This window comes from Neophocaena asiaeorientalis, unplaced genomic scaffold (genome assembly GCF_003031525.2).
Source record: "Neophocaena asiaeorientalis asiaeorientalis breed wild unplaced genomic scaffold, Neophocaena_asiaeorientalis_V1.1 scaffold401, whole genome shotgun sequence".
NCBI classification, from domain to species: domain Eukaryota; kingdom Metazoa; phylum Chordata; class Mammalia; order Artiodactyla; family Phocoenidae; genus Neophocaena; species Neophocaena asiaeorientalis.
Genome location: NW_020174937.1, coordinates 335597 through 347294, shown reverse-complemented (window position 1 = coordinate 347294; position 11698 = coordinate 335597). Strand labels below are relative to the sequence as shown.

The 11698-nt window shown below is 37.0% G+C and overlaps 1 protein-coding gene across 2 annotated transcripts in view; it reads right to left on the bottom strand.

Moving 5' to 3' along the window:
• Positions 1-571: 571 nt before the first annotated feature.
• Positions 572-11698, bottom strand: part of NPHP3 (nephrocystin 3) — a 45534-nt gene continuing 34407 nt past the window's right edge. Inside the window, exons 20-28 of one of the 2 annotated variants that reach the window (XM_024761676.1) lie at positions 9322-9511; positions 8928-9169; positions 7852-7927; positions 6522-6649; positions 5397-5637; positions 3200-3325; positions 2499-2614; positions 1737-1913; positions 572-1335 (exon numbers count right to left, since the gene is read on the bottom strand). In XM_024761676.1, the coding sequence (XP_024617444.1) occupies positions 1287-1335; positions 1737-1913; positions 2499-2614; positions 3200-3325; positions 5397-5637; positions 6522-6649; positions 7852-7927; positions 8928-9169; positions 9322-9511 (1345 nt within the window). In that variant the 3' untranslated portion in view covers positions 572-1286. Of the gene's footprint in view, positions 1336-1654; positions 1914-2498; positions 2615-3199; positions 3326-5396; positions 5638-6521; positions 6650-7851; positions 7928-8927; positions 9170-9321; positions 9512-11698 lie in introns of those variants that run through there. The other variant, XM_024761674.1, reaches the window with a different exon arrangement.

Below are 11698 nucleotides of genomic sequence, written 5' to 3'. Positions count from 1 at the left end.
TGTACACAACATCACCTTTGGATGAAGATTGGCCTATGGTTTGGTTGGTGGTGGTTCATTTCACTTGCCCCACAATCTCTTCCATTCCACATTATTGTACAGTATCCACTTTTCATCGCTTGTCACAATTTGTTTTAAAAATGGAACGTTTACGTTTAAGTAGAGAATCACATGCGAAAATACGGTCAGGAAGGTTTTTTTCACTTAACTTATGTGGAACCTAAACATCAAAGCAATTAACATAACCAAGCTGGTGCAAATGATTTTCAGCGCTTGACTTGGATATTTTGAGTATATCGGCTATCTCCCACGTGGTATAATGTGATTGTTCTCAGTTAATGTCTCGATTTGATCCCTATCAACTTCAACTGGTCTACCCAACCGTGGAGCATAGTCCACCGAGAAATCTCCAGCATGAAACTTTGCAAATTACTTTGACACGTTCAAACAGTCACAGCACCTTCTCCATACACTGCACAAATCCTTTTTGCGTTTTGGTTGCGTTTTTACCTTTCTTGAAATAATAAAGCATATTGTGCTGAAAATGTTGCTTTTTTTCTTCCATCTTCAATATTAAAATGGCTATACAAAAATTCACCAATTTTGATAAATCTTTTTTAAAATGCACACTGATATGATAGCTGTCACATACAATGTAAACAACATTGTCACGAATGAAGTTAAAGACAACTAAGTGCTATTAGATCCATCTTACGGAAAAAAACGAACGAAACTTTTGGCCAACCCAATATACACTGGAGTGGGAAAAAAAACTTTAAATTCCACTTTTATTCTAAAACAGTGAAATATGGTTATTACATCTTTCATCTTTACAATTAATACATGTTGGAATCTTACAAGTATTAAAATTGAAGATTTTATTTATATATAAATACATAAATGGTACAAAACATTATCCCAAATTGGCAATATTTATAAAATCTATAAAAATATTTAATTTTCAGTATAAAATGGCCAACTAATTTGAGTCCAAGATAAATGAAGACATAGATTTAGGCCATTTAAGAAAGAAGGTCATGTCCATATTTTGGGAAAGGTCAAAGAATGCCAAAGAGCTTGACCTGTTACTGCATTAATGACTTCAGATTGTGCAGGTACATTCTACACAGTAAAAACAATATACAGTGTAGAGAGCATGGAAAGCAGAGGGCTTGGCCCAATCTGCTGAATGAAAAGGTAGAATAAAAAAAATGTAGCACTCAGAGATTCCTATTACTAGTTCATTTTACAGAAGACAATTCATACTTTCCGTCAACATTATCCCTTTACTCCTTGAAACTTTTCTTTGAGGTAGAGAACTGGGCCAGACTGCTGCTGAAAAGCAAGATGAGGAATGATGAGGCTCAAGTAACTTGAGAGAGGAGAAGAATCACGGAATTCTTGAACTGCTTGTCTTGGCTGCTTTGCCAGCTCTTGTAGAACAGAGACCAGTCTACTCTCCATGATCAACTCTTCATGTCATCTTAGGATTCTAATGTGTCTACATCCTTGGTTCCCACACAATAGGAAAATTAATTCTTTTAAAGAACTAAAAACAATCATGACTCAAACTTCAATGTAGTCCAATACAATTTCATACAAATATTAGTTAAATCACACAAAAATAAGTTTTCTTAAAAACTATTTTTATAAGTTTTAAATTCTAATGTTCCAAATGTTTCTTAATTATTTTATCCTAAGTTGCATTTGCAATGAATTGTAGTTGCTGCTATTACCTTTGTCCTTGATGAAGGAAAACATTAGGAGAATGCGTTGTTTTTAAGCTAACCGTATCTCCACTTGATGAATGTCGGGAAGGAGCTTTTCCACCCAAAAGAGATGTTTCTGCTTCTTTTATTTCCATTGCCCTTCTGTATAGTTCAGCAGCTTTTTCGAAATCCCCTTCTTCATAGCTTTGAGACAAAAAAAATTCTCAAAATGAGATTATAACCTTTTAACAATTTTAGATGATATTATAGGATACAGAAAAACAAGTTGTTAATAATTGCTCATTTTTTCCAGTGCATTCATTCAGGCAGACCAATAAAACAGAATACCCAAACTCTTCTCCTTTCTGTCTTGTGCTGTTAAGTGTCTCATAGGGGCACCATTAAGACTATGTTGTAATGGATGCAGTGAAACTGCTAAGGGAAGTTAGCATCCTGAGATAAACATAACGTAAAAATCAACATGTACTTAATGGTAAATCAGCTTTGAGGAGAGCAAATTGCCCAGATTACCCTAGAGCCAGTTAGCTGCAAATGTAAACCGTCCTTCTCTATTTGCCGTGATACACTCCTCACAAAATAGATCATGTCACCTTCATTCCACTCTGGATATTACTTCAGTATCTCTTGAAGTATATAGATCAACCCCAAACAACCCCTCCCACTACAAGAGAAAGCATATCAGCAATAAATATTTTGTGGTGCTCTATGATGAATCGAAGATGTTTTAAAAGGGGTTTTGGCTGCATGAGGAAAGTGAAAAATTCTTACCTAAGCACAGCTAAATTTTTTAATGTTTCTCCAACTCGAGGATGCATCCGACCCAGGCTGTCCTCATAAATCTTTAATGCTCTTTCATATAACGGCAAGGCCTCAATGTGTTTTTTCTTATTAAAAAAGAAACAATGGTCACTTGAACACACTGCGTTTCTGAAATTACTGTTAAGGTATTCTAGACTAAGCTGACCTACTTGGGTAATAAGCACTTTTAAAAAGTTAATATCCTCCTATAAGATGTGGATAAACAGATTAATTTAGGAATAATAATGGGAGAAGCAGTATAATAAAAAGTCAGAAACTTCAGTTTTAGACTCGGCTTGGTAACCAATGACATTAATCCAATTATATAAGCACAAACCTGTTTTTGCCCACAGGGTACCATACCTGTTTTTCACTCATCACAGGCAAATGATAGAGCTTAAGAACAATATTAGATATAGAGATGTAGGGAGTCTCCGGAATTTAAAAAAACTAAGCCTATGCAATGAACTAAACACTCAGTGTTTTACACTAAGAGGAAGGGACTATCTTACAAATATAACTTCAATAATTTCTCAAGTATTAAAGGGAACATTAGTAGATAACCTAAATGTCCTTTAATTATTTTTACTGTGCCAGATCTAATACATGTTTACCTATATTTCATACGTTAAAACCATTCACTTATGAAGAATTACAGTGTGGGAACTTACCATTTGGCTATAAAGAACAGCTAAGTTCACCAAGGCAGTAGCTACACTAGGGTGCTTTGGGCCAAAGGATTTCTGCCGGATTTCAACAGCCAGCTCATACAAAGGTACAGCTTTGTCAAGTTTCCCCTAAAAAACAAAAGTGAAATCTAACAAAAATATTAAAGCAATAAATACTTTCTGATCAGAGCTTGTTCTATAAATACAATTTTCTATGAACAAGTAATTCTGAGGAAAAAAGTTCAGAAGCATTTCCTCGCAGTTTAATGGTTAAGTTTATAGATAACTGACATCAAATAGAACATGTAAGTACAGCTACACTGAATATGAAAACATTTTCTTTGATAACTCAGAAAGTCCTTTAGGATCATCCATTATTACTATTTCTGATGAAGTAAAAAGTATGTTTGCTATTGTACATAATTTAGAGATAGCATCAAAATAAGAACTTGTTTTCCACCAAATCCTTTCCAGATTATTCTTTCTTTTTTACTTGAAAGTTAGGCAGAAATAGCAACTATGGATCCTTCATACTAAAACATCAACTTCAGTACCAGGAGGACCAGCAAGGTTCCCACAAACAAAGTCTAAATACAGTCTAACTCCGTAACTGTGCTAAATGAAAGACTTCTCTGCTTCTCTTTCTTCTCTTTTTTTTTGAGAACAGCTATAAACACTCCAAATATCACTCAGGCTAGAACCCTATGGTAAAGAATGGTTACATTTAATTGCAAGCAAAGAAAAGAAAGAATGAAATTAAAATGGTCATTTAACCAGCTACAAGAGACTCCTCCTTCAGCCCTAACATTTGGGTGATTCGTTATGTTTCTGGTAGCTTAACACAGCAAACCTAATCCTGGTTGAATTTTAGAACTTCTGAAATGTAATAGAAGAATAAGTTCTAATTAGAGTGCTGACAAATGCATTTATATTTAGAATGTATTTTTAAAAACTAAACCAGTTAAGTCTGAAATAATATTTTTATTTTTTAAAATTAATTTTTATTGGAGTATAATTGCTTTACAATGTTGTGTTAGTTTCTGCTGTACAGCAAAGTGAATCAGTTATACATATACATATATCCCCTCTTTTTTAGACTTCCTTCCCATTTAGGTCGCCACAGATCACTGAGTAGGGTTCCCTGTGCTGCTGAACAGTAGGTTCTCATTAGTTACCTATTTTATACATAGTAGTGTATATATGTCAATCCCAATCTCCCAATTTGTCCCACCCTCCCCTTCCCCCCTTGGTAACCATAAGTTTATTCTCTACATCTGTGCCTCTATTTCTGCTTTGCCAGTAAGTTCATCTGTACCATTTTTCTAGATTCCACATAAAAGCGGTATTATACGATATTTATTTTTCTCTTTCCAACTTACTTCACTCTGTATGACAATCTCTAGGTCCATCCATATCTCTACAAATGGCACTATTTCATTCCTTTTTATGGTTGAGTAATATTCCATTGTATATATGTACCACATCTTCTTTACCCATTCCTCTGTCGATGGGCATTTAGGTTACTTCTGTGTCCTGGCTATTGTAAATAGTGCTGCGATGAACATCGGGGTGCATATCTCCTTTTGAATTATGGTTTGCTCTGGAGATATGCCCAGAAGTGGGATTGCTGGGTCATATGGTAGTTGTCTTTTTAGCTTTTTAAGGAACCTCCATACTGTTCTCCATAGTGGCTGTATCAATTTACATTCCCACCAACAGTGCAAGAGGGTTCCCTTTTCTCCATACCCTCTCCAGCATTTGTTGTTTGTAGATTTTTTGATGATGGCCATTCTGACCTGTGTGAGGTGATGCCTCATTGTAGTTTTGATATGCATTTCTCTAATACTTAGTGATGTTGAGCATCTTTTCATGTGTTTGTTGGCCATCTGTATGTCTCTGGAGAAATGTCTATTTAGGTCTTCTGTCCATTTTTGGATTGGGTTGTTTGTTTTTTTCTTATTGAGCTGCATGAGCTATCTGTATATTTTGGAGATTAATCCCTTGTCATTTGCTTTGTTTGCAAATATTTTCTCCCATTCTGAGGGTTGTCTTTTTGTTTTTTAATGGTTTCCTTTGCTGTGCAAAAGCTTTTAAGTTTAATCAGGTCCCATTTGCTTATTTTTGTTTTTATTTTCATTAATCTAGGAGGTGGATCATAAAAGATCCACCTTGGCATGTAGGCATGCCAAGGATTACTTACCATTTTCTTATACAAGACTGCAAGATGCTTCACTGTATAAGCCAAAGAAGGGTGATCAGGAGCTAATGCTCGTCTCCGAATGTCTAAGGCTCTTGCATAAAGTTCTTCTGCTTTATCATACTGTTTCTTTTCATTGCATAGAGCCGCCAGATTATTCAAAGACTGGGCACAGTCAGGGTGATCTGGTCCTAGAACTCGCTCCCTCATCTCCAAGGAACGCTTCAGAAACTGGTCAGCTGTTCTATGAACAAAAGCCACAAATGGTTTAAACAATTTATTCTCTAGAAGTGAGAATCCCTAGCCATAGTTAGGTGGAGAACTGAAGCACTTTTATTCTCAAATCCAAGATAGTTAAAATGAAGGATTCAGCTCAAAATCCTCTCCCCCTCTTTCCCACCCCCTCATCTCTTCCTGCCCTTTTCCAAAAACTAAAAATGCTTTCCTGATAGTGTGAAAGCCTAAAGTATCTGGACGATTGTCTCAATTCTCCACTTCACTTCTAAAAGACAAACCCATAAATAGTTTCCAAAACAAATTTTTTTATCTTTAAAAATTACTAGGCCAAACTCAAAACATTTTGGTATTCTTTCTTTCTCCCTTTGTAGTACTAAATAATTTTTTAATACAAGAACCCTTTGTGAAGTGGGCTAAATATTGTTGTGTTTTTCTGGTATCCAAAGTGTCAAATTTGTTATATTTTTCTGACATACAAAGAAGTCCAAAAACACCTCTTTGTCATAAATATTAATGCCTTTGTGAGTCTTTATGCTCAAATAAACTGAAGAATAAAAATAGCAGCCATCTACATTATTTAGTCCCAAGTTTGTTCTTATGTGAGATCTTACCTACAATATCTACACAAACTCACTTTTCATAAACATATAACACATACTAGGGAAGCTAGAGAATAACTTTTTAGTTACTAAAGAAACAATGTGAAAGGAAACAGTAGAGAAAATGTCATGGTCCTTGTTAAGTGTGGCCATGTTCATAACATATCATACATGAAATTTGGCATGGTTTCTATCAATTTTTTCTAGCTTAGCTTGACAGAAATGTAAAACAGCTTTGTATCTAAGAGACAAAATGGATACCTGTTTTCATTATTAACACCATGGTACTCACTCCAGGTTGTTCTGAAGATAGTAGAGCACACCCAGTTCATTGAGGGTCCGAGCATTGTCAGGTGTATCCTTACCTAACGTGAGCTCTTCTAACTGTAGGGCCCGTCTACGTAAAAGGGCAAATCCATACTGCAGCAAACACAAGAAATTCACAACAATCACCAAGTAAGTGCAATCTTTGATTCTGAAGCAATATACTAGGGTTCTGAAAAAATCCTTTCTCCTTTTTTTTCCCTTTAAAGTAGATTACAATTACTTTAAGTATCATACTGAATTAATCTAATGATTTATGAAAATATATATACTTCCATGTAGCATCACATTCTTAAATTCATTAAAAAACTATTTTGTGAAAATAATTATGAGATTATTTTAGCAAAATGAACTGAATCCCAAAGTGCTTCAAAAAGATTAGGAAACAATTAACATGCATATATTTATTAACCCTATTACTAAACATTTAAATATCGGGTACTTAAAATTGCAAATAGCACTTGCAACTAGAAGACAAATAAGTCCTGGAGCTCAAATGTACAGCATAGCGAATACAAGCAAAAATACTGTATTAAAATCATCAAACTTGCTAAGAGACTAGATCTTAATTATTCCCACCACAAAAAAGAAATGATAATTATGTGATGTGATAGAGGTGTTAGCTAACGCTATGGTAATAATCATATTACAATATATAAACGCATCAGATAAGCATGTTGTACATCTTAAATTTACACAATGTTAGATGTCAAATATATTTCAATTTAAAAAATTGCACATAGCATTTTAAGTTAAAACAAACAAATATGCTATATTTAAATTTTACTAGCAGCTTAGATAAATGGAAAATTTTTTGCACTCAAGGGTAATAATTTCTTGGCATTTGAATCTAACATAAAGTGTTTACTAATTTTTTTTATTCTGTTTTTCAACACTTTAAAGAATTGATACAGCTTTTAAGTCCATCTTCTAAAATCTTAATTAACTTTAAATTAACTGAATAGTTCTACTTTTTAAAAATTAAAAAAAATTCTCCAGATTTATTGATGTAATTGACATATAACATTGTGTAAGTTTAAAGTGTAAAACATGATGATACGTATGTAGTGTAAAACGATTACCGCAATACATAGTTCCACTTTTTAAAAGTCTACTAATTTGTACTTCTCAGTGATACTAATATTTAAACGTGTATTATAAATAAGAAAATGTTAATCAGTACTTCCGTAGAAGTCACTTTAAAATCTAAAGTTCTTAAATATGTGAGGTTTATGCATCTACATTATGATATTCAGAGATGTTCTAATTCCTTTTTGTTCAAAAGAAATCTGCATTACCAAGTTGCCTTTTCTCCTTGTAGCTTTCTGACGAATTTTAAAAGATTTTTTTCTAAAATGTTCAGCTTGTTCATATCTTAAAAAAAAAAAAAAAAAGTCAAACGAAAGAAACATATGTCCAAAGTGTCATACTTCAGTGAAATGAAACCACCAGTGTAAAGTTTTTTTGGCTAAATACAGCATTATTTCTAGAAGTGATAGTCATATGGAATTAAAAATCTTTAACAAAAACTTTCATAAAACAAAATCTAACAAAACAAATCTAGTCCTCCAAGTAGCTGACATTTAACTGTTTTTAACTGATTAAACTCATTTTGAATCTCTAAAGGGTGATCTAACTAAATGAAAATCCAAAACTTCAGTTTGCTATATCAGCTTCCACACAGGTTATTTTTTTGTCAATCAGAAATGTGAAAATCACACAAAATCTGTGTGAAACAATACTTCTAGAAGTTAAAAGAAAAAATTCCAATATGTATCATTTCTGACTGAGCAAAACAAATGATTTCACATAGAGGAAGAGATATCATTCGGAGGGATTATTATACTAGGGATCAGCAAACTTCTGTAAAAGGCTAGATAGTAAACATTTTCAGGCTTTGTGGGTCCTGTGGTCTCTGTTGCAAATACAAAACTGCTGTTGAAGCATGGAAGCGACCACAGACAATATGTAAAGGAAAAAATGTGGCTGTGTTACACTACAACTCTACGTCCCAAACAGGGGACCTTCTGGACTTGGCATGTGGGGGACAGTTTGCTGCCCCCTGTATTAGTAGTACACTCAATATTACAGAGCTAGCGAAGAAGCCCGGTTTCAAACCTAACTATATGACTCCAAAGTCCATGCTCTATCCTTTGCACATCTTGAAATAGAGATGAATCTTGTAGTTCTAATATTTTGTTCACCCTCCAGACCAAGAATAATATTTGAACATGGTGGATTCGAAAGAATATAGGATAAGGAAAATATGGGATATGGAAAAATACACAGCCACAAAACAAAGCCTCCCACATAAGTACATTAAGAACTGTAACTCCCTGTCATAAAACCAGAGAATTACCAATTGAAATCTTACTTATTTTGTTTCTGGTACAAAGTTGCAAGTGCTTCAAGTTCGCGAGCAATATGTGGATGGTCCGCACCATAGGCATTTTCTGAGATTTCCAATGCCTGTTTATATAGTTGTTCAGCATTGCCAAATTTCTTCCACTGCACGTACACACTCGCTAGTTGGTGGAGGGACTGAGCTACTTGTGGGTGATCTGGATCTAAAGCTGTTTCTCGAATTTCTAGAGACCTCTGCAAAGGCACCACAGCCTGGGGGAAGAAAAAGGTTAAAGGCCAATTAAAGTGAGTGAAATGCTGTAAGATCTGATTAGCACAACAAATAAAAGCTGCATTAACTCCTAGGAAGGAGAGAAGAGTAAACATGAAAACCCACAAGGTCTCTAACTCTCTGTTGAAGTTACCTGACTGAGAAGGCCTAGATCCTTGAGAAATCGCCCCAGGGTTTCATAAAGGTCAGCTAAGCAAATCATGCTCTCCTCGCCTTCACAGTTTTTCTCATACTGCTTCAATGAATCAAAGTATTCTGCTGCCATCGCGCTTTTGTCTTTGCCAACAAACTGCCAGTAACTCAGCAACTCAGCAAAGTGTCCTCTGTTGCAACAAATAACAGTAATTTAATGAAAAAGAAACTTTAAACCCCACTATTGTGTGAAGATGCCATAATTCATATCAAGCTATCGATAGTTTATTAGTAGGCTAGTCCAGTGTAGTGAAGTAAGGGTGTAGACTGGAACTGCCATCTGAGTCCACAGCAGCCTAGCTGTGTGCTCTCTTACACCTCATCATCCTCATCTGCAGAAGAGGCACACCGACACCACCTGCCTCAGGTGTTACTATAAGGAGATTATGGCCTGTAGCAAGTACTCCATAGTGTTGGCTGTTACCATTAATATCATTATGGTTACTCACCAATGGAAACCTATCATAACCCTGTTTAGACATTTCATGATATGCAGTCAACTGCTGAGTTCACCCCAAAATTATTTTAAATGATAGAAATCAGAACAGAAGACTAATGAAACACAGGCAAACCGTCAGAATATCTGCTTTGTATTTTCATCAAGGAATTGAATGATAAAAGTAAGCTTATTCATCTATTGATGGTATTAACAAGGATGGGAGAGATGGTAAACTAAAGGATGAATCTGATTTCAAATGAAATCATGAAAAACTAGGATGAGATCAGAAATAATCTATAAGGTGAAACAAAGAAATTTGAGAGAGTTCACTAAGAAGTAAAACAAATTATGCATCTAAATTATGAGAAGTGGGTACGAGGGGAAGATGGCGGAAGAGTAAGACGCGGAGATCACCTTCCTCCCCACAGATACACCAGAAATACATCTACACGTGGAACAACTACTACAGAACACCTACTGAACGCTGGCAGAAGTCCTCAGACGTCCCAAAAGGCAAGAAAGTCCCCATGTACCTGGATAGGGCAAAAGAAAAAAGAATAAACAAAGACAAAATGATAGGGACAGGACCTGCACCAGTGGGAGGGAGCTGTGAAGGAGGAAAGGTTCCACACACTAGGAAGCCCCTTCGTGGGCGGACACTGCGGGTGGCGGAGGGGGAAATCTTCGGAGCCAAGGAGTAGAGCACAGCAATAGGGGTGCAGGGGGCAAAGCGGAGAGATTCCCGCACAGAGGATTGGTGCCGACCGGCACTCACCAGACCGAGAGGCTGGTGTGCTCACCAGCCGGGGCGGGCAGGGCTGGGAGCTGAGGCTCGGGCTTCGGTCGGAGCGCAGGGAGAGGACTGGGGTTGGCGGCGTGAACACAGTCTGCAGGGGGTGAGTGCTTCTCCACACCTCCCCTCCCGGGAGCCTGTGCAGCCCACCACTGCAGGGTCCGGGGATCCAGGGACAACTTCCCCGGGAAAACGCACGGCGCGCCTCAGGCTGGTGCAACATCACGATGGCCTCTGCCGCCGCAGGCTCGCCCTGCACTCCGTACCCCTCCCTCCCCACGGCCTGAGTGAGCCAGAGTCCCCGAAGCTGCTGCTCCTTTAACCCTGTCCTTTCTGAGCGAAGAACAGACGCCCTCCGGTGACTTACACGCAGAGACGGGGCCAAATCCAAAATTTATAGCTTTGCTTCCACCATTTGTCCTAGGGTTCTATCCGTCCATTTTTTTGCTTTTTCTTTCTTTGAAAACAGTTTTTTTCTTAATAATTATTTTTTATTTTAATTACTTTGTTATTTTATCTTTATTTTATTTTATTTTATTTTATCTTCTTTCTTTCTTTCTTTCCTTCCCTCCCTCCCTCCCTCGCTTTTCTTTCTTTCTTTCTCTCTCTCTCTCCCTCCCTCCCTCCCTCTCTCTTTCTTTCTTTCTTTCAATCTTCTTTTTCTCCCTTTTATTCTGAGTGGCGTGGATGAAAGGCTCTTGGTGCTGCAGCCAGGAGTCAGTGCTGTGCCTCTGAGGTGGGAGAGCCAACTTCAGGACACTGGTCCACAAGAGACCTCCCAGCTCCACATAATATCAAACGGTGAAAATCTCCCAGAGATCTCCATCTCAACACCAGCACCCAGCTTCACTCAACGACCAGCAAGCTACAGTGCTGGACACCCTATGCCAAACAACCAGCAAGACAGGAACACAACCCCACCCATTAGCAGAGAGGCTGCCTAAAATCATAGTAAGTCCACAGACACCCCAAAACACACCACCAGACGTGGACCTGCCCACCAGAAAGACAAGATCCAGCCTCAACCACAAGAACACAGGCACTAGTCCCCTCCACCAGGAAGCCTACACAACCCACTGAACCAAC